This window comes from Leptosomus discolor, chromosome 22 (genome assembly GCF_034619465.1).
Source record: "Leptosomus discolor isolate bLepDis1 chromosome 22, bLepDis1.hap2, whole genome shotgun sequence".
Classification (NCBI taxonomy): domain Eukaryota; kingdom Metazoa; phylum Chordata; class Aves; order Leptosomiformes; family Leptosomidae; genus Leptosomus; species Leptosomus discolor.
This window is the reverse complement of record NC_141412.1, coordinates 5,692,835-5,717,172: the sequence shown is the minus strand read 5'-3', so window position 1 is coordinate 5,717,172 and position 24,338 is coordinate 5,692,835. Positions and strand designations below refer to the sequence as shown.

Here is a 24,338-nt window from a genome sequence, read left to right as displayed (position 1 = left end):
GAGGAATCGGGTGAGCGTGGTTACAGCGCAGGAAAAAAAGCGCCTTGATCTGGGATAAAAGCAGATTTCTGCTACAAATTGAAGAGTTCTTCCCTATTTCAAATTTGCTGGTAGAGCAGCTTCCACAAGGAATCAGCCCTATAGGAGGAAGACGACAGCGCTGGGGGTCTCCCTTGCGGACACCAGCAAACCCCCCCCCCCAAGCCATGAGGTGCTGGGTGCACCTCTCCATTTCGGGCAGTACGGGGGGGGGGTGTCCCCCCCATCATCGCGCAGGTGGTGAAACTTGAGTCACGGGGGGGGACACACACGGACACACACACGACTGTCACCCCCCCATTTCTTTTCCCCGCTGGGGGCGGCGGGGGAGCCCCCCCCCCCCCCCGGGGCGGATGCCGGTGGGGGGGGATGCCGGGGAAGGGGGGTGCGGATGCCAGGGAAGGGGGGTGCGGATGCCGGCGGGGGGGATGCCGGGGAAGGGGGGTGCGGATGCCGGGGAAGGGGGGTGCGGATGCCGGGGAAGGGGGGGGGGGTGTCCCCCCGCAGCCAATGAGTGCGGCGCGGGGGAGGGCTGCGTGCGCGGCCGGCGGCGTGTTGCAGCCGGGCGGCGTGTGCGGGGCCGGAGCGGCGGGGCACGGCAGCGCCTGTCCCTCGCACCTTGCAACCCCTTCCGACCCCCCCCCTTTTCCCCCCCCCTTTTTTTTTTTTTTCTTTTCGCCTTTTTTTTCCCTCCCCCACTCTGCGGTGCCTTTTTTTTTTTTTTTTTTTTTTTCCTCCCCCCTCTTCCCCCCCCCCCCCTTCCCCCCCCCTCTCTATTCCTGCGCCTTTGCTCCGGGAAAACGCTGGATTTTAAACCTCTCCCCGCCAGGCAGTGAGTGGGGAAGGGAGGGGAGAGAAACACAACGCGCGGTGAAACATGGCCCAGGCGAAAATGCACCACCCCGTGTCTTGGGTGATCTTCGCCGGGATGGCCGCTCTCCTCCTCTCCCAAGGTAGGGCCGGGCGGGGATGCTGCGGGCGGCGGGATGCAGCCGGGGGGTGCGCGGCCCCACGGCAGCACCCTCCGCTCCGGGGAGGGGGGGGGGCGGGGGGGGGGGGAAGGTGAGGTGGCCCCCGAGATGGGGCAGAGCTGGGAGAGGGTCCCCAGCCCGCTCTTAAGTTGCGGGGGTTGGGGTGGGGGGGGGTGTGCAGATGCGGGTACGGCGCGGCGGCATCTCCCAGTACGTGCTCCGGTGCACTGGGCTGGGGGGGGGGGGAACTTCTCCCATGGCGCAGCCCTCCCCTCGCCACCGTGCGGATTCTCTTTTGGGGGGTGGGTAGGAGGCCGGTGCCGAACGACTCTGCTTATCTCAAGTTAGTTCCTGCAGGAGCAATGTATCCAACAGGCTGGGGAGGGGTGGGCGAGGGTCTCTTTGTAAAGCTCCCCCCCCCCCCCCCCCCCCCTTCCCGCTTCTTTGCATTGCCGGACCCGTCTGCAAGGTCGTCCCAAAAACTCGGCGCAGCCCCAGCTCCTTCCTGCAACCCCCCACCTCCACCCCCCCCCCCCGGGCTGGGGAGTTGGGAAGTCCTTGTCGAGCCTGTCCCAGGCGAGCACGGCTGCCCACCCCTTCGCCCCCGGGGGATGGTGCTTTGGGGCGGGGGGGAGGGAGGTGTTTTTGCAAGAAAAAGAGCAAAAAGCGAGGGGAGAAGGGGGGGGGGGGGGGGAAAGGAGGAGGCAGGAGCCAGCCCCATCTGGCCGGGAGCGCCGAGCCTGTCAGCTTGCGTTAGTCTCCTCGCAGCCATCTGGAGGGGCTGTGGGAGCGGGGTTACCTCCGGGGGAGGGGAAGGGGGGACGGGGCCGCATCCTGCACCGGGCCGCCTGCGGAGCTGGGGTTTGGGAAGGGTGGGGGAGATGCGCCCCGGGGAGGGGGGGCTGCATTGCACCGCGCCTGGGGATGCGCCCGGCCCCGTGGCGGGTGGTACCCGGGGCTCCGGGGGGGGGGGGGGGGAGCGGGGCTTTGCGGGGGGTATGGAGGCACCCCTGGGGGGGAGGGGGGGGGGATGGAGGCACCTTCCTTTTGCAGGGGGAAAGGGAGAGCTGCCGGCAGCAGGAGCCAGCTACCTCTGCTCTCCCCCGGTGCCCCCCGAGGGCTGGGGATGGGGTTTGGGCACTGCCGTGCCCAAATCAGCCCTGCTTGGTTTCCCCCTCTTTCTCTGCAGCAGGACCCCGGTGCGGTGCGAAACCCCTGCCTGCGTGGGGCAGGGGGCTGCCCGAGCCGGGCCGGGGGCTGGTGGGTGCCGGTGGAGAGGGGGGAGATGCCCAGCCGCCATCTCCGCTCAAACTTCTCTCTCCTGGGCAAGCTGGGCCCGCTCTTGCGGAGAGCCACCCGTGCCATATCGACCGGCGCGGGCTGCTTAGCATGCACATCACACGCCAAGGCATTTCTCCTCTTCGCCTTCCTCCCTCTTTCCCTCCTCAAGCTCGCTCTCTCTCGTTTTCCCAGAGCTGCTGCTTGCCGCTCCTCGGGATGCTGGAAGCCCTGCACCCCCAGCTCCTGAGGGATGCCAGCCCCGGCCCCCTCGGCTGCCGCCTCTGCGGGGAGCCCAGGTGGGCTGGCGGAGGGCTGGGGGCCCCCAGGAGGAGGGAGAAGCTGCCCTTCCCCTCCTTATTTCTCCTGCCCAGAATTTGTGCTTCGTTTATTTATTTTTTTACTTTTTAACGCTCGCTTTAACTCCTGACTTAGCTTCCTTGCAGTCTTCTTCCCTGCTTCTGGTCATCTCTAAAGCATCCTCTCTCTCCTCCCATCAAAGCTTACAGATCAGAAAGTAGCTGGATTTTTTCTTTTATTTTCTTTTCCCCCATTTTCCTCGGCAGTGAGGCGATGACGAGGGATGTGGTGCCTCCCCAAGCAAAAAATCCCCCGAGCCCCCTGCCTTGCAGGAGTCTGATGTGGGTGCCAGAGGTCCCTGAGTCACTGCTGGGCTGGGGAGAAGCAGGGAGTTGCGTTGCGCTGTGGTCTGGGGGGGGGCCCAGGGCAGAACCGTGGGGTGCTGGGCAGAGTATTGCATGGGGCAGCCTTCGTCAGCACAAAGTTTGGGCCTTTCTACGGCTGGAAGATGTTGATTATGCTGAGTTGTGGGAGGGAATGAGTTCCCCCAGGAGGTTTTCTTGCGTAATTGTGTTTAAAAGAATCATTAAAAAAGAAAGAAACCCCACCCAGCAAAAAAAAAAATTGTGTATTAGCAAAAACTTTTTAAGGGACTTAGAGAAATTGGGGGTCATTCAGCCCTGAAGGTAAGATAAAGGTAATATATAGGTATGCATGCATTGCCAGATACCAGCGGTTTGGTGCTGCTGCTTCATGAACTCTTCTGATATTGACAGTGTTTTCTTGAATTTCTAACTCTCCTCTCTCACTTGGTTTACAAAAGTGGAGCTGGCTTGTGTTGGAAAATGCAAAAATTATTGTCATGCAGGAAAACTGTGTTTTGTACAAATCTACTACAAATAGCTCAAGAGGTCTGTGCTGCCCTCTGCAGCAGTTTATCAATACTCCAGGTCATTTACCTATTTACAGCCAAACAAACAATAAGAAAAGTGGTTTGTGAGTGTGCTTGAGAGTAAAGTGGGGCGTGAAGTGGGATAATTCTTAAGTGCTTGACCATCTGCATTTGTGCAAACCACCACAGTTTTACCGATTCGTTGCTGGTTTTTTGGAAACATGCCCCTGAAGCGGGAGCTGTTGAGTGTCGTGCCCGTTAGGAAGGAGCCCTGAAATGTCCAACGTGGGTTTGTGAGCGGCGATGCTGCCGTTCCCGAGGGAGCTGTTGCCTGTTGGCCGTTGGTGCTGTAGAGCAAGGCCAGGGTGTGTGTTTGGATGCTGCATGTCCGTGGGAATGAGGTGCGGGTGTCCGTCGCATCAGCACCGGGAAGGGCAGAGCTGGCCAACGCTCCGGCCGTGGCCCGGGGAGAGGAGCCGGGAGGAAGGAGGCTACAGAGGGCTGGGATGGCCGCGGGCGTCGGGAAGTGTTGGCAACACAGATCTCATTGTGTTTGCTGTCTCTTTTTTTTTTTTTTTTTTTTTTTTCCCTGCGTGATTTTTAAATAGCACCAGTGAATATCTAGAGCATATTTAAGGACCCAGCAGCAGCCTTTTCTCTTGCCTCTTTCCGTGTTTCGAAGTACAGAGATGGTCTTGTGTGCGCCTGGTGTCTCTGACTTGCACCCTCCTGGGTTTCTTGAGGAAGAGGAGGGCTTGTGTGAAAAATCCCACCCTGGCCCTTGGGAGTGGAAGGGAGAAGAAAACTCTTCACTCAGCCATGTGTAAAAGGATTAATCGGGCTAAAAGGTCATAGAAGATTTAGCTGGGCCTTTAGCATCAGTAAGCCAAGAATTATGGGAATTTGATTTACAAATTAGCATAAAGACCTTATTCTAATAAGCATACAGGCTGAAATAGGTATGTAAAATAATAGCATATGTCAACATCATACACGGAGCGTTCCTCATCCGAGGGAATTATTCGCTCCGTCGATGTGGCTGGGTTGCAGACAGCTCCCAAACGCAGAGCCAGGCTACGCTCGTGTGCCATGGCACGGCTGGATGTGGCCCGGAGACACATCTGTGGGGAGGAGCGGCCAGCTGCTTGCCCTCGGGAAGGGCAGGATTCGGGAGCACCGCCTGGGTCAGGGCTGTGCGTCCCGGGAGGACTTTTTCTAGGCGGAGGCTGGAGGGGAAACCTTCTGGCAGTTCGTGCAAGAAGGTAATTGCGCTAATGAATGTGTATAAGAAAAATTACGTGTATCGACATCTTTCTGTGAATACCCAGATTTATTGTTCCTTGAGGAAAATATTGGATGTGGCTTCATGGTGGATAATAGTTACGGTGCAGGTCAATAAAATGTGATATTCACCCCAACAGCAGAAAATAGCTATTTAATAGGTAATAACAGTAATAATCAATACCTACATGATTAGATAACCCAGTTATATGTAGTACATAAAAGGAGGGGAATGCGCTGTGGTTACTCAATGGCCTGGTTTGGAGCGTTGCTGAACATCTGTCATTCTTGTTGATTTTAACTGAAGCTGTAAGCAGGTATCCAGCACCTCTGGAAATCAGGCCACCGCGTGGGATTGATTGGCACACTTGTAGGACCTTAGCGGGGCGAACAGGAACCCGAGCAGAACTTTTTCCACTGGAAAGACACTTTTGAAAGCGGGCTGCATCGTGCAAAAAACATGGGGTGGCACCTGGAATGCTGGGTTGGCGATTGGCATCTCGATTTGGTTGGTGGCTTTGCGGCGGGCGCTCTGCGCAGCGTTACACGTGGGGTTTTTTCATGCGTGGTGGGGTGCTGCTGCTTCCCCAGGAGCACCCCTCCGCCGCTCTGGTCGTGCAGCGGTGGGCTGGCAGAATATAGGGAGGGGTAAAGTTGTTGTGGTTGCTCTCCGCTGCACATATGGAGAGATCTATCTCGAAAAATCAGGCCCTGAGGTACCTGATAGCGCGGTGTGATGGGGAACACGTGCTGGAGGTGGTTCATGGTGTAGCTACAACAGCTTTAGGAGCCCCAGCTGTGGAGTAGAGATGTGCGAGGTCCCATACACGCTGCCCCGTGTTTCAGGACGTGCACTTGCTTACTGACTTGAAAAGGCAGGCGTGAAGAAGGTGGCTGTGGTTATCTACGGTGGGATACACGGGGAGGCGATGAAGGAGACCTGGGCTGCGTGGCCAGGGAGGTTTGGGACCGGTCGGCCAATCCCCTCAGTTGGGATGGGACTCCGTGACTCGTCAAGAGGAGACAAATAGGAGTTTGAGAAGTAGAGAAGATCAGGTGGTGCCTGTGAGCTTGGGAAAAAAGTCTCCTCTGGTAAAACTGAACTTCTGAAACGTCAATAGGGACCATCCCTGTTTACGAGACTTGGTGGTGCTGGATGGTCTGGAGGCTGCAACCAGATTTGGGATGTCCTAGGGCTTAGCAAAACCTAGTTTTTCTTTATCCGTGTTGGCATTTTGACTGTCATAGTAACCCTGGCTTACAGTTTTTCTGTCTTGCTCTTGTGCCAACCCTGACTTGTGCATGAGACGAGTGCATTTGATATTGGAAGTGTTTGCTTCACGTCGTTTTGTTGTAGCTTTTGCTTAAAAATATTGTGATATTCTCCCCCCCCCCCCCCCCCCCTTTTATTTTTTCCCTATGGGGGGAAAAAAATTGATCAGTTGACAGATCTGGGTCAAGTTAGCAAGCAAGGCTTGCTGTTTTCTGTGATGTACCGGGGTGAGGTGGAGGGGGAGAGCTCACCAGCTTGCTTCCCAGGCAACTCGCAGTTAGAGAGCGGAGGTGGGCTCCAGCCTTCCTCTGCAGCCTGCAAAGCACCACGTGGGGAGCACCTTTCTGGCCATGGGGATCAGGAAAAAAACCCTTTTGCATCTGTCTCTCCTTCTCAAACTTCAGTAGTGGCACAAAAGGGCAACGTTTTCTTTGCTGGTTCCCCAGTTGAAGGGATGCCCTAGTAGAGCAAAGCTTTAAAGAGGGTCAATAGGATGTTTTTCAGTGTTGCTGGCAGCGCTCCTTTGATGCGTGGTGGCAAATCTCACGTTAGGCTCAGTGGGACCCGAACGTGGTCTGTCTCAGATGTTCCTGGCAAAGGCTTGCGGCTGCTTTGGAGCTGCAACTTGGACTTCAGCTCTTGGGTTTCATAGAGAGACCAAAATGAGCAAGGTGCCAGCTTTTGGGGTTCTGGAGTGGAGGTCCAAGCCGTACTGCTGTCTCCCATCTTGAGCCAGCGTCCTGCACTGCCGTGTGTGGGTAGCTTTTATGGGCAAAACCCCCAAAATGGCAAGGGATGAGCTCTTTGTCACTGCGTCCCAGCTGGGGCACCCTAATCCCGGTGGCTTCCAGCCCTTTTGCGGGTGCTGGTGCATCCTCCAGGCATTGCTTCCGGCACGTTTGGAGCGGTGGCTGCTAGCCCAAAGGTGCTAGCCACCTCCGTCATCCTTCCCGAAGCACGCACCTTGCTCTTGGTTAATAATAAATGAGAGGTGCTGCCTTTGCCGGGCTCTGTTATCCTCCACCGAGGAGGATATTGTGGATTTTTGACGCGCTTACAGTTAATATGTCCAATGCTGAAAGCTGTTGTAAATTAATTGACCCCTTGACCTCCTTGTCCTGTTGACTGTTCCCACTAAAGACAGTGTTCGGTTCTTGGCACCCTCCTCCCCCCGTGTTCCCTTCCTCTGACTCCTCCACCTCCTGCATGCTTCGCTTACTAATCAGGGGGAGCCGAAAAAGGCCTTCTGAGCAGGGCTTCGAGGAGCCGCAGCTCTGAAATGCTCTGTAGCAGCCGTGCAGGGAAGCCAAGGATCCTGGGGACCCAAAGTGCATAAATTACTGGTGGTTGGAGTATTCCCTTTCAGGCACTGGGGAGGCGGTGATGGAAGCTGGCACGGCATCCTCTGCCTTCCCACGGGGACGGGGACAGAGCGATGTAGCTGCTGCCAAGCTAAAAAGTCACGCTGCAGCGCCGAGGACCTTCTGGAGGGGGGTGGACCCTAGCGTCAGTGGGGTGCAAGGGTGCTCAGCATCTTGCCTGAGGGCACCTCAGTCCATCTAGCGAGCCACGGCTCGTGCCAAGCCCTTACTTTCGGAGCCCCGCGGTGGGCCTGGCTCGCGGGGAGGGTGGGAGCGGGTGCTGGGTGCTGGTGGGAAGGAGCAGGAAAGGGTGCTGTGAGCCTGGAGGTCCTGGGCAGGGACGTGGGTCGTGAGTTCACGTCGTTCGCTTGTCCTGCGGCCATTTGGCCTCATTGCATGGTCCTTCCCTTGCCTCGCTCGCCCCTGCGCTCCGTAAGGGTACCAGCCGTCTTCGCCCGCTTGCATCTGGCCTGGCTTAACCTGGATTTGGGGGGGTTCTCGCCCCACTCGGTAATTGTGCGTCACTGACACGGGGAAACCCTGATTTAGCTTGGAAAGGAGCTTGTGATACTCAGCTCGGCGTGGCCAGTTCGCATCCTTCTGAGACTCGTGATGGGAGGCGGCAGCTGCTGAGAAGTAGGAAATGCCACAGGAAATTATGTAATATTAGAAATGAGGCAGAGTGGGGGTTTTTTATTTATTCCAAAACGGAATAGAACAGAACAATTGCAAATTCCCAGTGAAAGTAAGTTCTGGGAAAAACAGGGATTGATTTTGAAGTATTTTTTGTTCTGAGTCGGAGCTTGCAGAAGCTTTATGTACCAAGTTGTACATGAAGTGATTTCAAACAAGAAAGGAGATCCGAAGGCTGCATTCCAGCAGTATCAAAAGAGCCTGGAGTCTCGAGCCTCGTTCCGTTTTTTTTTTATTGTTGTTTCTTCAAAACCTGTCCTCTGCTAATGTTTTGATTTTGCCAGAAACGGCGTTTGTGATTTAAAGAACTGGTTTGAAAGCCAAATCTGACCCGCCTCATTGGAAGCGTGACAAGCCCTTGCAGCGAAGCAAGGTTCATTAATACTGTAATATTGTCTTGCCATTTGAGTGTTTTGGGTTGTGGGGTTTTTTTTTTTTTTCCTCCCTCCTCTTGTAGGAGTTTATCTGGTGAATAGCACTAAGTTCCTGGGTTGGTTTGGTTGTTTTCTAGCTTTTATTCCCTTTCTGCAGGACAGATGGTATTTATAGATCAGAGGGTGCCTGTCTTAGACTTTTTTTTTTTGCGAAGTCAATCCCCGGAGCCAGCACCGGGGTGTTTGATAGCGGGCCAAGGCACGAGAGAGTGGCAGGGCTGGCTGGCAAGAGGTGAATTTGGATTTAGCGTGAGTGACATCTCTCTTAATGAAGCCCTTTCTGGAACGAGGCTGGCAGGGAGCGGGATCCATTAGAGGATGGGGTAGTGGCGAAGCCAAAACCGCGTTGTCGTTGAAGACAACATTGAAAAATTTGTATTATTTATTGTTTACCTTTTGTGCTGCTTTTCTGCACGTCAGCTCTTCTCATTGTATGTTTTGGGCTTCAAAACCTGACATCACATTAGCAGCTGGCTCCAAAGCCCCCAAATAATGCATAAACTATGATTATTCCTTCTGATCCACTTGTGTTTATGTAAATGGCTGGAAAAGCGGTTTTCAGCTTATTTCAGAAGCTTAAGGGATTCATACCAAGCCTATTATTGAAAAATCAGAAAGTGAAAAGCAACTTCTGAGACAAGGAATTAGCAACTCAATGGCAGGGCGCGTACCGCGGGCCGTACGGGATCCGGCGGTATCGCAGATGGGAATTCCCCTGGGATTCGCGAATCCAACACGTGGCAGCAGGTTGTTGGGCTTTGCAAGGAGCGGGGGGCACCCGAAGGAGGTTTGTAGTTAATCCAGAGGGGCGAGGGTCCGGGGTGGGATGCTGGGAGCTGGGGTGCAAACCAGCGGTGATGCTGCTGGCGGTGGTCGGGTTTTTTGGCCGATGGGGTGCAAGGAGCATCAGCGGCTGCAGAAGCCACCAGCCGTTGTTTGGCTGATAACCCCGGCTTGTGTGGGTGCACGCTGGGAAGGGGCTGGGGGTGCTCGGGAGCACCCATCTGTCCCCAGCGGGGCTGTCCCCACCGCGTGCAAGCCTTTTCCCCTCTGTCACAGGAGAAATACAAATCCTCTTCGGGGTGCCAGCCCCTTCCAGCCAGCCCTGCAGCGTCTCATCCCTCCTCTCCTGCTGCTGGGTGTTTTTTTTTATTTTTTTTTTCCCTGGTTCCATCCCTTTTCCCCCCTTCCTTATGTTAATTTCCCACCTGAGCACCAAGTACTTTATAAATAGCAAATCTGAAATGAATTTCCTAGCAGCAATCATTATCTCCCTCGACAGCCATTAAACATTCACACAAGCAGAGCAAAATGACAAAGGGGATTGATTTTTACAGTATGTTGGGGGGGGAGGTAGGAGAAAGGAAATATGTTGACAAGGCTTTTTTTTTTTTTTTTTTCCCCCCCCTCTCCACTCTCCCCTCCCTTCCAGATCCTCTGTCTTGAGGAATTTAAAATCACCCAGCGATTCCTTCTTGAGATCAAGTTGGAAGGGGGTGGGAGAGGGCCAAGTTGGAAATAAATAAAAATATATATATATTTTTTTTTTTTAAAAAAAGCTCCATTTCCCCCCTTTTCAGCCCCTGCAAGCCTCGCTGCAATCTGTCGGCTGTGTGCGGCTGGAAAACATGAAGTTAGTTACGCGGCCCCGTCTGTTGAGATGAATATGTCAGAGTTAATGCCTCTGAAGATGGAGGGGTGGGCTCGAGGGGGTGGCGGGGTCCAATCTCCGCAGCCTTCTCAGCAGAATAAATGTGTTGATGCAATAGTTGGGAGCCGGCAAGCTGCTGCTGTATGAGGCACTGTAGCTGAAAATTTAACTTTGATTTCAATTTTCATATTTGTCAGCAATAATTAGATTCAAGAAATGTTTTTGCCGCTGTTCTAAAATACTAATAAGTAGGAGCCTTTGTAGTATGGCTAATGGAGTCTTTTTTTTTTCCTAGTGGGCTAGAAAAATTCCATTAAAGGGAAAAGTCATACTGTATTACCGTGCTTCAACATGCATTGACTTTGCTGCCGCAGGAGCATCTGCGCTTGGAGACAGCGGTCCTTGCATCAAACTGGGAGACGGTGCCTAGGAACGGGGCTGGTGTCCCGTGGCCGTGATCTGATGGGGCTTCCCTGGGAGCAGGGAGGGCTGGAGAGGCCCCCCCCCCATGCCTTGATGCTCTTCGGAGCCGCTGGAGGCTTTCAAAGCGCCTCCTGGGATGATACTGCAGTGGTAGCTTGGCTCTCGTCCATCCTGCTCGCTTTGGTAGTTGGGTTTTTTTTTTTTGGTGTTGCAAATTCCCGTGGGGTTTAAAGCCTTAGATCTATTGGGGACCTCCCCTTGATGGCTTTGCCAAAGGCAGAAAGCCCCTTCTCCCCCTCCCCAGCCTGCTGCGTGGGTTTCCTTGGTAGCACGTGCCAGGTTTTATCCCAGAGCAATGCCAGAAAGGAAAGTGATATTAAATTTGCTGGCGATACGCACAGCGAATGGGGGAAGCTCTAAGTTGTGTCATTCTCAAGTTACTTCAGCCTATTAAGGAAACAAAAGCACTTGTGGAGTGAGAAATGGAAATGGCCGACACAGACCGATTAATCCTGGATGTACAATTCCATTAATAAGCTAGCTTTTAATAGGTGGCTCTTTCCAGGAGCTGCTGGGACTAAGAATTGATGTATTCACTGTAATTGTATTGCAACTAATAGGATATGAAGAAAATTGTATGGAGAACCTGTTCCTTGGCCACTGTTTTCCAATCAGTTGAAATAATGCTTCTCTCTGGAAGAGCCCAGCAAGGTGATGATACTTAAATTTAAGTAGAAGCAGGAATATTTTTAATTTCAGTGGGGATTTTGGCTTGTGCTTCCCCACAGAGCGGGCAGAAGCCGACAGAGCGGTTAGCAGGAATGCTGGAGGAAATAGGGATCCCGATCCCAATGGAAATGCCTCGTGGCTGGGTGCTGGGGCTGCCGTCTCTGCCGGCTGGTGGGATGCTGGCGCAGAGAGCTGTACTGGATCTGGGAGCCTCCGGCCTCGCTCCCGAGAGCGAAGGGGGGCTTTCTGGGTGCCCAGGCACAGGGCTGTCCCTCTGGCGTCTCGCCTGGAGCTTTTTGTTCTTTTCATTGGCAGCGAGAGGGGCCTTCACCCTCTGCAGTCGATGCGGTGTGCTGGGAGAGCTCATTAAGGAGCCTGAGGTCCTTGCTCCAGACGTCCCGTGTATTTATTCAGAGCCGTGATCCCAGGGCGCCGACAGCTTGCTGATACTCTCTTCGCGATGAACTCCTGCGTTCATACCCCTGCGGAAAGTCACCTCCTGCTTTGTGGAGCAAACGTACCTTTGTGGCTGCGGCTGCGGGTCCCCGTGGCGTTCAGAGAGGGATTCGGGCTTTTATCGGCGAGCGTCTCTCCAAGGGCTCTTGCGAGAGCGGCGCAGCTGCCGGCAGCACGGCGCTGCCGTGGGTACGGCGCTGCGAATCCCGGGCAGGGCTGGGGTGGATCGGCACGTCCGAGGGGATGCACCGCAGTGCCTCGGGATGCACACCTCCCTCACACCGATGCCGTTGTGGAGTAACGCGCAGGGAGGCGAAGGAAGCGTTAGCCGTAAGAGCCGAGTGATTCGAAATCCAGGCAGCCCCTGGTGATTGCAGCCTTCGCTTTGCTGACGGGCTGGGGAATTTGGAGAAGTTTGCAGCCACTTTTTCTCTGTTCGTCACCGCTGGCCACTGGTTCGGGGTTGTTTGTTTTTCACTCCTCCTCCCTATTTGTATGCATGCTCTGACCCTTCTTTGGTAGCAGGCTAGAGAGTAAATATAAAGGGGAGGAAAAAAAAGGGGAAAAAAAAAAAAAAGCCAAGGCACAGTTCGGCTCAAATCCCCGAGGAAACAGATGTGACTGCCTTACAGAAATGTCTCCAGTAAGGCCAGAAAGGAATATTGCTTTTATAGCTTTTGGGATATAAAACACTTAGAAAATGTGATTGACTGGCAGGGCCTAATTTATCATTTACTCATTGCGCTCTCTCTCTCTCTCTCTCCATCCTCTTACCCACCCAAACACAGAAGTAGGCTCGGACGGACTCGTTTCCACTTCTTTGCTTTCGGTCCCTCCTGCACGTAACACACGTGCAAACCCGTGTTCCCTTGCATGCCAAGCCATGTGCGTGCACACCGCAGGCACGTGTTCCCCTGTGCTCCTGGCTCCTCGTCCCCCTGCCTGTGTCATGGATTTATCATCATTCTGCTAAGCACTCAAACTCCTGTGGCTATTTATAATTAATGCTCAGAAACCTGCCAATCCATTTAATGACACTAGGAGGTCATGGCCTCCCTTATAGCTTCCCATTAATCATCATTAGAACAGTTCTGGGTTTTTTACATTCTTTTTAAATGTTAATTCACCTTTATAATGCTCCTTTCAGCTCTGACTGTAAAGGGAGACTCTGTAGTGACTCCAGACTGTCTTGCAAGCGTGTGCAGGTGAAAGGCGCAGTGGGACAATTGCACTTGATAAAGTCTCTTGGATGTCTCCTGCTGGAATGAATTACACTCACAAACTCTGCCAGATGGGATTTCTTCACTGCCCTCTGCTGCCTGCTCCTTGCAGTGATGCTGGCACTGCTCCCTCCCTCCTGGCTCCGGCTCTCGGGTACCGCTGAGCCCCTCGCAATCGCTCCCTACCCTGCAGAGACCCAGGCACGGCTGGGAGCCGTGCGGCAGGCGGTTCCTGGAGGGCAATAAGCTCCTCGATGCCGAGCGGAGCTTGACGGGGCCCCGTGTGCTCTGCCAGGTGGTGCTCAGGTACGTCTTTGCCGGGCAGGCTTGCCGGCGGGCTCGTGCACAGCTTGGTTCGACGGGATTGGGGTTGTGGCGTCCCCTCGGCATCTTGGTTTGGGTGGAGAGTCACGCTCGTTCCTCGTGAAGGTTAACGAAAATCCCACTTCCCAGGCAGCAGGGCTGCTCACGGTGGGGCGTCCGTCTCCTCCTCTTTCCTGCTGCCGCCGTGGAAGCGGGAAACCCCGATCCCTTTCCCTGTGTCCCAAAGCGCCCGCTGGCATCGTCACAGCCCCAGACCCTCTGGGAGCCGATGTGACGGCACGGCAGAGATGTCGAGCGGCAGCTTGGAGGAAGGAAAGCTCCTCCTGGTGCAATCTGGTGGCTTTTGGCAAGCAACGGCTCCTCTGACATAACCCTCTCTTGGCCTGTTGTCGGAAGCAGTCGTCCCCCCTCTGAAGTCAGTCTGTGCTTTGCCCTTAACGGGTCCAAAGCAGGGCGTGCCTGATCGGGGTTCTGGTTTTGATCCTTTCCGGAGGGGTCTCCGGCGTGGTGGTGCAGGGCTTTGCAGAAGTTTGCTGCGAGGCATGGAGCAGCGTGAGCTGCCTCTCTGATGGAGCTCCTGGGGACTTTCCGTAGCCCAGGGCGATAAACCCGCAAAGCATCGTGACTCTGGCTTCACGGTCGTGCATTGCTCAGCGAGACGGGGCGAGGCAGCCCCGACAGGCAGCCCCGCGTGGGCTTGGGATGGGCGAAGGTTCGTGGTGGCCTCTCTTTTCGGGTGAAACGGGATCGCTCCTGCTCCTTTGGGGACTTCTGGTCTTGGTGAGAGCCGAGCCCAGCCCCGTTTCTCTGAGTAAATACGCCAGCAGCATTTGGCTTAATGAACTGTGGCTTTTAATAAATGGCTCTTATCTTGCTGAAGTGCTGCTAAATTGTCAGGATTTAAAATTAGCCTAATAGATTTGCGGGCGATGTTTTATTCACTGGTTAGTTGGAAAGAGACAGAGAGAGGGGGAGACATGGCTCCACCCAGTTCTCCCTGAATTATACAAGAGTTATTTATTTGTTTGGGCCGAAGGGGAAATGTTCTGGATTAATGTGCGATGCCTCAGCACCTGACTTAATGAGAATTTAGAGACCTATCCCAAACTGATAGTCTCTAATTAATCACTCGGTGGCCCCTCTGCTTTGCTGTCCCCGGAATATATTTTTTCCGAAGCGGTGGTTGGGTTGCTTTGGCCGTGGCAGCTTGCTGGGACAGGGGGACGGGGATGGACTAGGCAGGGGTTTGGGTGCTGGGGTGGCTTTCGGGACCACTTCTTGCAGCTGAGCTCCACGTCGATGTTGAAGTAGAGTCCGTATATCTCTGTCTATACCGTATGTATACCTGTGCAGCCTGTATTTTTGAGCATAAAGTTGAACTGGTCCTTGCTCAGCTTCTGCTACAGCCCGTAAACTTGCAGGAGCCACTTTATGCCTTCATTTCTTTTGGCAACGCGGAGCTGGTTATGATCCTGTTGACAGTCTGGAGACATATGGAGAATCAAGGCAGAACAGTGTTTTATAATAGAGTAATATGGGATCTGGTTGGGACGAAAGATGCCAGGGAAATGTCAATCACTACCATTACCCTAACAAACTGCTGTACCTGCAGAGATAATAATAATATTTAGCAATTATATGGCACCTAACAGGCTCAAACAGCACAGACAGTAGCTAATTAAATCTCCCAAGACTTCCTTTGGGTGGGTGTTTCCCTAAGAGCATGGACCAGCTTCTGCCCAGAGTGTTTTGTGCCCAGTTAAATGCGCTTCTTGCCCGTTTCGCCGGTAGGGAAAGGTCTTGCCAAAAGGTCGAGCCTGAGCTCAGGAGCAGGCTTGCAGCACGGGCTGTGGGCAATCTTGGCACTGCCCTGTGCTGTTGGCTCCGTTCGCAAGAGCGTTGTGTGGCCTTGGTCAGATGACCCAGATGGCCAAACCAAAGGTGCTCGGGTGCTGAATGCCTCGGTGTGCTCGTTGCTTGTCCTTTCTGAAACTGGGGAGAGTTTGGGTGCTGGGCACCCGAACGAGGCCCTCGCCAGCATCCTTTGGTGGAGCAGAGGTGGTGGTACAGACGGTTTGTAGGGCTGGATGGCCAGCGGTGTGTTTTCTCCCTTGTCCTTCTGGCTTGCTGGGCTGCTGCTTGTTTCCCCCTCGTTCCGTCAGTCCGACCTGCATCCCTACCGAGGAACCGTTTTGGAAGGCAGTGCTTCTCAGCCAAGGTCCTGGGTTTGACCGAGGCGTCCGAGATGACAGCGTTTGAAAGTAAGACTTTCGACTTTTCCCCGTTTGTGTGTGTCCGTCTCACTGTTGCCCTCTCTGGAAAGCGGCAGGTGAAACGATATGTGGCAGCTCGGATCCAGCCGGGATCCTTGACCCCCTGCCCAGCGGTGCGCTCCTCCGGCCCGGTGAGGCAGCGGTCTCCCCGTGACTTTGTGAAGGTCAGCGTTCGCGTCTGAAGTGGGGCTGGTAGTAGCAGCGCATGATGCACGGTGTCAGCCATAAAGGAAATATTGTATATAAAAGATAAGTTTTTTCCCTTTCTTGTGGCAGAGGAACAAGGCGCCGGGTTCATTTAGCATTCATAAAGTCTTGCTTTGGAAACGCCTTTAAGTACTGCTGAGGGAGACTTGAAGGAGCGTGTTTGAGAGTCAAATGCACATCTCCTTGGGCTCTCCTTTCATCTGCTTTAAAAAACACAATCTTTTTTTTATAATCTTTTTTTCCCCCTCTGTAAAAATACTAATCTTCTCCAACAGCAGCAGACACCCAGGGTGCAGGCGCTCAGCAATTAGTTCAGTGAACAGAATAAGCGAGGAGCAGAGGGAAGGGGAGACTCAGCCAAGTACCGGGAGGACGCCGAAACGCAGCCTGCTAATTAGGAGGCGGCACAGCATGGCGTGGGGGGACGGCGCCTGGTTCGTTCAGGTGCAAAGCCACTAAGTCGCGATGCGTGTCGTCTGCCCGGGTGGCGAGGTGCTCGCTGGGACACCGAAGTCGTCCTCGGGGATGCTGGGTTGACTTTTGGCAGAGAGGAGCGTCTAGCAAGGAATTTGAGTCTCCGTCTGGACCAGAAATCAAGTGATGAAAAAAGCCCAGGGAGGATGAGGTGAGGATGAAGCATGCAGTTTGGCTAGATTTATGACCTAGCAAGCATATTGTTGACTCCAAGCTGGCCACGAGTCTCTGTTGGGAGAAACACATGGAGGTTTGGGCTTGAGTCCTCCCTGGACTCTTGGCCAGCGTGGGGAGAGGAGTGGCTGTCCTCCAGAGACTGGGCTTTCCCAGCAAAGAGTCGTTGTGTTGGACTTCATGCCGGCGTGGAAATTCGATGGGCGACTCCTGTTATCATCGCAGGAGCTGAGACGGAAGGAGCAAGCACGGAGAGAGAAGCAAGCAACAAATGATGTCGTCATCCAGCCTTCTTCAGATTGCGAAGAGCCAGTTTCATGAGAAGTGTCAGAAGGGCAGAAGTTCAGCTCAGCCCCTTCTTTTCGATGAAACTTCTCTTGTCCTTGAAATCTCTCTCCTTCCCTCTTCACTTGAGGGAAGGGAATTTATTGCAATGAAATATGTTGTCTTGTGGCTTTTTATGAAAGCAGCACGTGTCACTGCCCCGATTTCCTGGAGCCAAAGGATGTGGCTGGATTTCAAAAAGAAAAGGACAGGATGATTTCATTATTGCTAACAACTGTTCCCACCAAGATAAGGACAGTCTAATCGCATTCCCTGTGCAGAAGTACCAAGGGAACCAAAAGGGAATGTTTCCATTTGATTTTCCACGTTGCCTTCTGTGTTTTGGTCGTCGTTGGGGCTGTGCGGTGCCAGAAGCAGGCTGCGAGGCTAAATGGACTTGGGGGGCAGTCAGGGCAGCAATAGGTGGGGGGCTGTGACGGTTATCAGGGCGCTGGTGTCCCAGGCTGGAGACGCTCTGCCAGCAGCCTTCGTCCAACCTGATGCATGGATTTATTTCCCTCCCCGCCTGCGGTCGGGGCTTGAGCTCTGCTGTGCCAAACTCCTTGAGCAAAGTCTGGGCTGATGGTGATGGAGGCTTAGCGCTGAGCAGAGGGGGAGTTTTTCAGCCTTTTTTTTTTTTTTTTGATTTGCAAGTCCCCCAGGAAAAAAGTGCCCCCCCCCCCCCCCCCAATTCAGAGTTTAGTGCCAGTAGGTTTGCTCCTGTTTCACAGACTCCCGATGAACCCCTGAGAACTGCTCCGTAGCTGAAAATTACCTCCACGGTGAGCACGCTCCGTCTTGTCCTGCCCAGAGGCGATGCTGACCTTAGTGAAACCCAGGTGGAGCCGTCTTTCACCTCTCTCACCCAAGCGAAGGTGAGGGCTGGCAGAGAGGAGAGCCAAGAGGTGGAGGGGGGCAAGTTTCGGCTGTGCCCTCTAACATGCTCTTCTTCTGCCTGCACAGGGTTGAGCTGCCACGTGTCCCTGCTGAAAAGCTTCGTGTCGCAGGGAAGGAAATCTCTAAGCTTTGATTTGCCTTGTAGCAAGAGATAACATTATCATCTTGTCCTTTAATGATTTGAGGACGGAATATTTTTCACATCAATTTATCTATCCCGGTCGCCCTGATCCGGCTCTCGTGCTGCTAGCGGGTGGATATTGTGAAAAATCGGTGCAAGCGGAGGGGATGAAGTAATTCAGTCTTCCTCACCCTCTCTGCGTTTGAGTGCCCTTGGCACTGAAGAGCTTCGTCAAGGCACTAATTGATTGATCCTGTTAGCACTGTCGGCGAGGAGTTGTCATTTGGCGCGCAAAGTGGGGTGCTGCCTTCTGGAGCAGAGGGTCACGGATTCAGGTCCCAGCAGCGACCACCCAAAGAGAAAAGATGACTTATAATTACATTCATAATTGAAAGTGATTAATGGTAGCAAAAGAACTTGGAGCGATTTCTTGTAATTAAATACTAATTTTAATTCCTTTGCAGTGCTGAGCACCATATTTGCTTTACTGGTGGTATTTATGGCTGTGCCTTAGCATAGTTTAATATCTTAAAAATACATGCTAAGTGATTAACATTTTTTTTTGTAACTGGGTAAACAAGTAAATATCAGTTAGTTTGTTTACTTTGTGTCTGTAATTAGTGATTATTATTTCATATTCTTGAGCATCTCTGTTCTGGAGGATTTGTGGCTTTGAGTGAAAGCAGAGGAACCCTTGATAGCTCCCAAGCCAGAGGAGTCCTGATCTCTGCTCCAGGCTGCTCGAGCTGCAAGAAAAAAAGAAAAAAAAGAAAAAAAAAAAAAAAAAAAAAGAGCTAGGAGGAGGCCGCAGGGATCACATCTGCAGTGGTTTGGGCTCAGAGGACGTCACGGCCAAGTTTTGAGCCTGCTGGCAGTGAAGCCTCTTGTGAGGGCTTGGAGCAAGAGGGAGGGAGTTGTCTGTGCGTGGCAGATGCTCGCTGGCTGTTGCTTGGTCTTGAAGAACAGAAGTGTCACGAAATCAGCTGCTTCTGCCAGGTTTTTGCTGTCTGTAGGTGACACCTTTAAACTCAGCTGCTGCTTGCGATGCTGCGTGTCGAGGGCTGCTCGGGGCTGCCTTCCCAGCTGCCAACCTCATCTCCTCCCCACCGGTCTTCGGAGAAGGCTTTTCCCCTGCTGATGCGTGCCGTGGGCTCGGCTGGACAGTTGGGGATACGCGTGCAGAACGTAATATTACATCCTTAATATCCTGTCGTTGTGTTGGTTTGGGTTTGAATCTCCACGTGTCCAGTGGGGCATGGCAGCGTTGCTGGGGTTTGGCTGTGGACAGGGAGCTGGTGGGTGCTGTTTTGGGTGGCTGTCCCTGGGTACAAGTGGGGGGGTGTTGCAGTCTGGAAGAGGTGAACTCTTACAGGGGCTGCTGATTCGAATACCTGTCGAGAGATTAAGGCACAAACAAGGCCATATATTGTCAATACCACTACAGAGTCTTACTGTGGGGGGGATGTGGGGTGTGGAGAAAGAGCAGAAGAAGAAGAGCACGCCGCAATAGTCAACACCGGGGCCAGTTGTTCCGATCTGGGGTTTTTTCCGACGGTGGTCCAGTCCAGGCAGGCAGGTTCTCAGCTCTGCTCCGTTTTTGGCTCTCCTTTTTGCTCCCCCTTCTTGCTCCCCTTGCTTTTTTTCTCCTGCTGCTTCTTCCTTCCTCCCGCTTCCTCTTGCTCCTTTTCTCCGCTGGGAGGCTGCCAAGGGTCCTTTTGGTACCATAGTCCCGGGCCAGTCCGATGGCGATGTGTTGCGGTCAAGCGGCGAGATCCAACCCAGCAGCGGCACGTTGCTTCCGCGCGCCGATCGCGAGCTGGCGGTCTGGGCAACCTCCATGACGCGTAAGCCGAGCAAATTCACGCCTTTAGCTGTTACCTCGTAGCGACAAATATTTCCAAGAAGCCAGGTCTTCGAGCCCAAAGTCCTACCCACATCCGTCCCGGAGGCAGCGGACAAAACAGGCGTTCTTCCAAGAAGCTGCTTCGGGCCTTCAGACAGGGCGCTGTCGCTGTGGCGACTTGAGTCTCTACTTCCTCTCCAAAACCACAAGGTACAAAGTTTGAGACAAACACAAATTTCAGTGGTCCTCATTCTTACCGTTCCACCCCGTGGCTCAAACTTTGTAGAAAAGAGATAGAGAAGAGGAGGAAAGGAAAGGGGAAGAAAAGAGAAGTTACGGAGACAGCACGAGGCACAATAACATCTAATTAACAGCAATTCAGCATTTGAACAACAGATCAATGTTTTAACCATGACTAACTTCACGAAAGCAAAACGTGATGCAGACCAGCTTTACGATTCTGGGAGATTAGGAGACAATTGTCCACACGGACATTCACACGGCAACGAAACGGAGTACTAAAAGAACAATTACAGCAAAATTATAGCCCCAATATGGACCGCCATAATCACATGCGTGTTATCCATTATTTACGGAGCTGATTAATCGCGGCCCCTGTGGTAAATGTTGGGGTCGATGGCCACGCGGTCTGCTGTCCGCCAGGGTTGGGGTCGACTTCGGCTCCTTCCCGTCCAGAGCGCGTGTGCCGTTGGGGCCTGTGTGCTCCTATCCCAGATTTAGGCAAGGATAGGGAAGTTACGATAATGTATCCCGCGTACTTTCTTCTGGAACGTCGGCCATTGATTTGGTAATGGGTTGCAGTGTTTTGATTGATCCGTGTCCTTCTATAGCTACGTGCGTACCGTTAATGGTTCGTGTTATTATTTGTGTCAGAGACGGAATTAAACAGGGTAAGGTTAACAGGGTCGTAAAAGGACACAATCAGCAGAGGGGTAACTCCCTCAGCTTTCTTTTTTGGTCGCCACAACGGCACCAGAGTCATCTGTGTCCGCTAAGAGACAATTAACTAATTCCTGTCTCAGCAGAGCCGCTTGAGACCTCTCTTCTTCTAGTTGACACTGTAATGTTTTGATCAAATCTTGTTGAGACCAAATCAACTGGGTTTCTGCCGTATGTTTTTGTTCCTTTTCGTCAACTGCCGCAATTAAAGCGGCACCTAATACAGCGCGTAACATTGCTTTCCCTTTTCCTGCCCGTACGTGGGCTGCATTTTGTAAACCTATCATTGGATCTGTCACTGCTAGAAAGATTAAACCGATTCTTTTGAGCCCATGCTAAGCCAGAAGAAGATGTCTTAGACTTTTGTTTCTCCAGGTAGTTCCGTAACACCTGACATTCCTGTGTTTCTGGCATGTCTTATGAGTTCAGATGTGGGTCTGGGAGTTACGATTTGGGCGGACTTACCTTCTACAATTCGCTCCCTTAACAGCCCCAAAAGGTCAAACTCCTACACGATTGACAAAGCCAGAACGAAGTCTGTTTACCAAGGTGGTATGAGACAATACTCTCTTGAACAGGCATCCCACTTCTGACAGGGAGCAGATCCGAATCGGGCAGGATTCCCATCCTGGGGAGCACGGGGTACGGCAGAGACCTGCCGGTGCCCTGGGAGAGCCGCAGGGATGTGCTCTAACTAAAAACATCCTTAAGCCTGGGTTTGTTCGTCGCCCGTGCCAGCTGTACGGCTCCTTTTCAAGCGCCGTAGGACAAGCGTTACGTGCCGAGATGTGCTCGTGTCCTTCCTGCGCCTTGACAAAGTTGTTGCTGGGTGAGCCAGGCTGGGAATCTGTTTCCTGAAAACTTGGTCCTGCTCACATAGCAACACACTGGGCCAGAAAGCACTTGATGGAAATCATGTCCCTTCCTCACCAGTTCCTTGATTCCTTGCTAATGCTTTTCATTCCCTCTTGCTGCTTGAGAGAGCTGATGGTCTGATTAAATTAAGACAGACACAAAAGCAGCTGGCCTGCCAAAGCCTAGGATTTTATTAAAAATAATATTGTTTACAGAGTTCTCTCCTTTTATGGCGCATATAAAACAGTGTGTTCCACCCGAGCAGCCGGCAGGCTCGCTGCAATTTACCCGGGAAGAGATGGAAAGACATTAAACCTTGTCTTGATGGGGAGTAGGGAGGGCGTGGAGGAGAGGGAGGTTGGGGATAAGAGACAGAGCATAGCTGTGACAGCAAATGAGAGGGAAGGCAATGCAGGGGAAAAAAAGCGGAGAAAAGGAAGGATGGTTCCCTGTTCCCCACCTCCCTTTCTCCCCTCGCTTACCTGTGCTGAAATGAAGTGTTCAAAAAGGAGAGAGATCATGGAAGAGAGGAGATAAACTAGGCCAGAGAGCTTCAGCTGGGGACCCAGCCTCCACCCGAGTGGGGAAGAGAGCTGCTTGCCCTCCTTGTGATATTCAGGAGCCCTTCCCGGGCTATCCGTGCGGGTGGAGAGGCTCCTCCGCTCTGTTCTCAGCTCGTCTGACGTCTTGCAGATACTTCTGTGAGCCCCTGGGCAGTGGGGCGAGTGTACTGGAAGGGGCTGGGAGTGCTGGCTCCTGTCCACCCGAGTGCCCTGACCTACCAAGACCTCACCAAAGAGCCCTCGTGGTTTGTAGATGGTTTATTTGCACTTCAAGGGTCTGCAAAAGGGCGAAGGGAGGATGTGTGGGGTAGGGCACGTCGGGGTGGGTCGCAGCACGAGGGGCTGGCAGTAGAGCAAGGAGAGACGCGTTCTTCCAAGGTCACAGAAGCAGCTTGAGACAGCACCCAGTCTTGAACCAGGGTCCCCACCTTCAGCACGGTCTTGTGCTGGCTCAAGTGAGTTTGTGGCTTGCTTGGGGAGGCAGAGAGGAGCCTTGCTAATGTCCTGCTGCAGGAGTGCCCTGTCTCTGCTTTGCTTTCTCTCTTCTCTCTGTGTCATCTTTTTTTTTTTTTTTTTTTTTTATTTGTTTGTTTGATTTGGTTCCAAATAATTAATTGTAGAAACCTGTGGCTAGTGGTTTGACTGAAGGATGGATGGGTACTTTAATTAACTTGTGAAAGGATTATACACTTAGGTTTCCAGTCTCCCTGACCCCAGACGAAGCGACAAGGCTTGAACATCCCTGCGTGTCGAGGGAGCCAAGCGCCGGGTGAACATGAAGGCGCGCTGGGACGGGGAGGGGGGGGATCAGCTGGCGGTGCCCCCAGCTGCGCTGGCAAAGTCACTGAGACTGCTGGGAAGATGTGCCAGGGATCCTGATTGCAGCTAGCGCGTCGGGGTCGTTCCTCTCTCCGTCGTGTACAGGGACCGTGGGAGAAACACTTCCCACCCCATTTCCTTGGACCACGGAGCCCCAGTGTGCTCGTCATGGTGAGCGTCTTCTGATGGCTGATCCCGTGCTGGTTTTGACACCTTCAGGGGGTTTGGGTGCGGCTGAGGGAGGAGTCCCATGAGTTGCACAGAGACTTTAGAGATTAAATAGACCTGAGCCAGGTTTTGGGCTAATCTGTGTGAAACTTGGGTTGAACGTGAGCCAGCTGCTCCTTCTTTCTACAATGGTTATCGTACAAGCTTTCAAGGTCTAGCACGAGAAGAGATGCCACCTACTTTCCAAGCTAAACCAGACAAAATGCAGCCACTGAATCTGGTTGGGAATAAACTCAGCATACCAGTACCAGGGAAGTGAAACTGCCGAGCTCCCCTGTGCAGGAGGATTTCTGGGAAGCCAGGAGGCGAGGGCATCGCTAGATGAAAGAGAGGTCTTGGCAGAGGTGGCCCTGGGTCGCTCCTCTAGGCACGCTGAAGCTTGATGGGTGTCAAAACCTGTATCGATTCCTCAGTCTGAAGACGGTGAAAGGTTTGGGGCTATGGCAACAGGTGCTCCAGCCTTTGCAGCTCAACACGTTGCTGTCTCGTTATTATTTGTGTGTCAAGAATCGCCGAGGAAGATGCTGAGAAGGTCTTTGAAGAAGAGCGCTGAGCTCCCGCCGTCCTCCCAGCCCTTCCACGCGCCATCCCTCCCAGCCCATCCCCAAAGCTGACTCCTCCTGATGACTTCTCTGCTTTTTAGGATAGGGCTGAGAGATGAAAGGCGTCTCCTGCACGGATGTTTTAATGAGCAAATAAAATCGAGACTCTGTTCCAGCAGGATTGGTGAAGAAGCGAGACTTCTGCAGCAGTTCTGCTGCGTGGTTCAGAAAGCTGGGACCAGGCCGGGTTAAATAATTTTCGGAATGAGTCAAAAGTGCTTTGAATATCTGTGAGAGGGATGGGGCTGTAGCTTGCATCATGTTACTGAGTCACTGGGCAATTTCCTATCCCTTCCAGTGCAAAACACTCCAGGTGGGAGCTTCAGCATTGCTGCTTAAAACAAGGCTGATTGGGCTTGTTCTCTCATGGAAAATGCATGAGGAAAAAATGAATTTCTGTGCTGTATTTTGGATCAAAAGCCATTTTTACTCTAAACAAGGTCTTTTTGGCCTTCTTTCAGTAGTGGTATGTGCCCCTGGAATCCTCCTCACTTATCAGTCCCCCAGCAAGCCGCCCTGTTTGATTGCTAATCTGCCTTATTATGTTTTGAAATGCACTTTAATATTTTAGTTTTAGTGACTTTTTTTGAGGCCAAATTCCAGCTTCTGAAGTGCGTGCCTCTCTTTCACTTCAATGGTAGCCTTTCACGTTTATCCCAAGGCATAACATGGT

At 53.0% G+C, this 24,338-nt stretch overlaps 1 protein-coding gene across 1 annotated transcript in view; it reads left to right on the top strand.

Moving 5' to 3' along the window:
- Positions 1-916: 916 nt before the first annotated feature.
- The window catches only part of LOC104353049 (protein CEPU-1), a 343,691-nt gene continuing 320,269 nt past the window's right edge, over positions 917-24,338 (top strand). The window contains exon 1 of the mRNA XM_086477000.1: positions 917-992. Coding sequence (XP_086333126.1) covers positions 917-992 — 76 coding nt within the window. The remainder of the gene's footprint in view (positions 993-24,338) is intronic.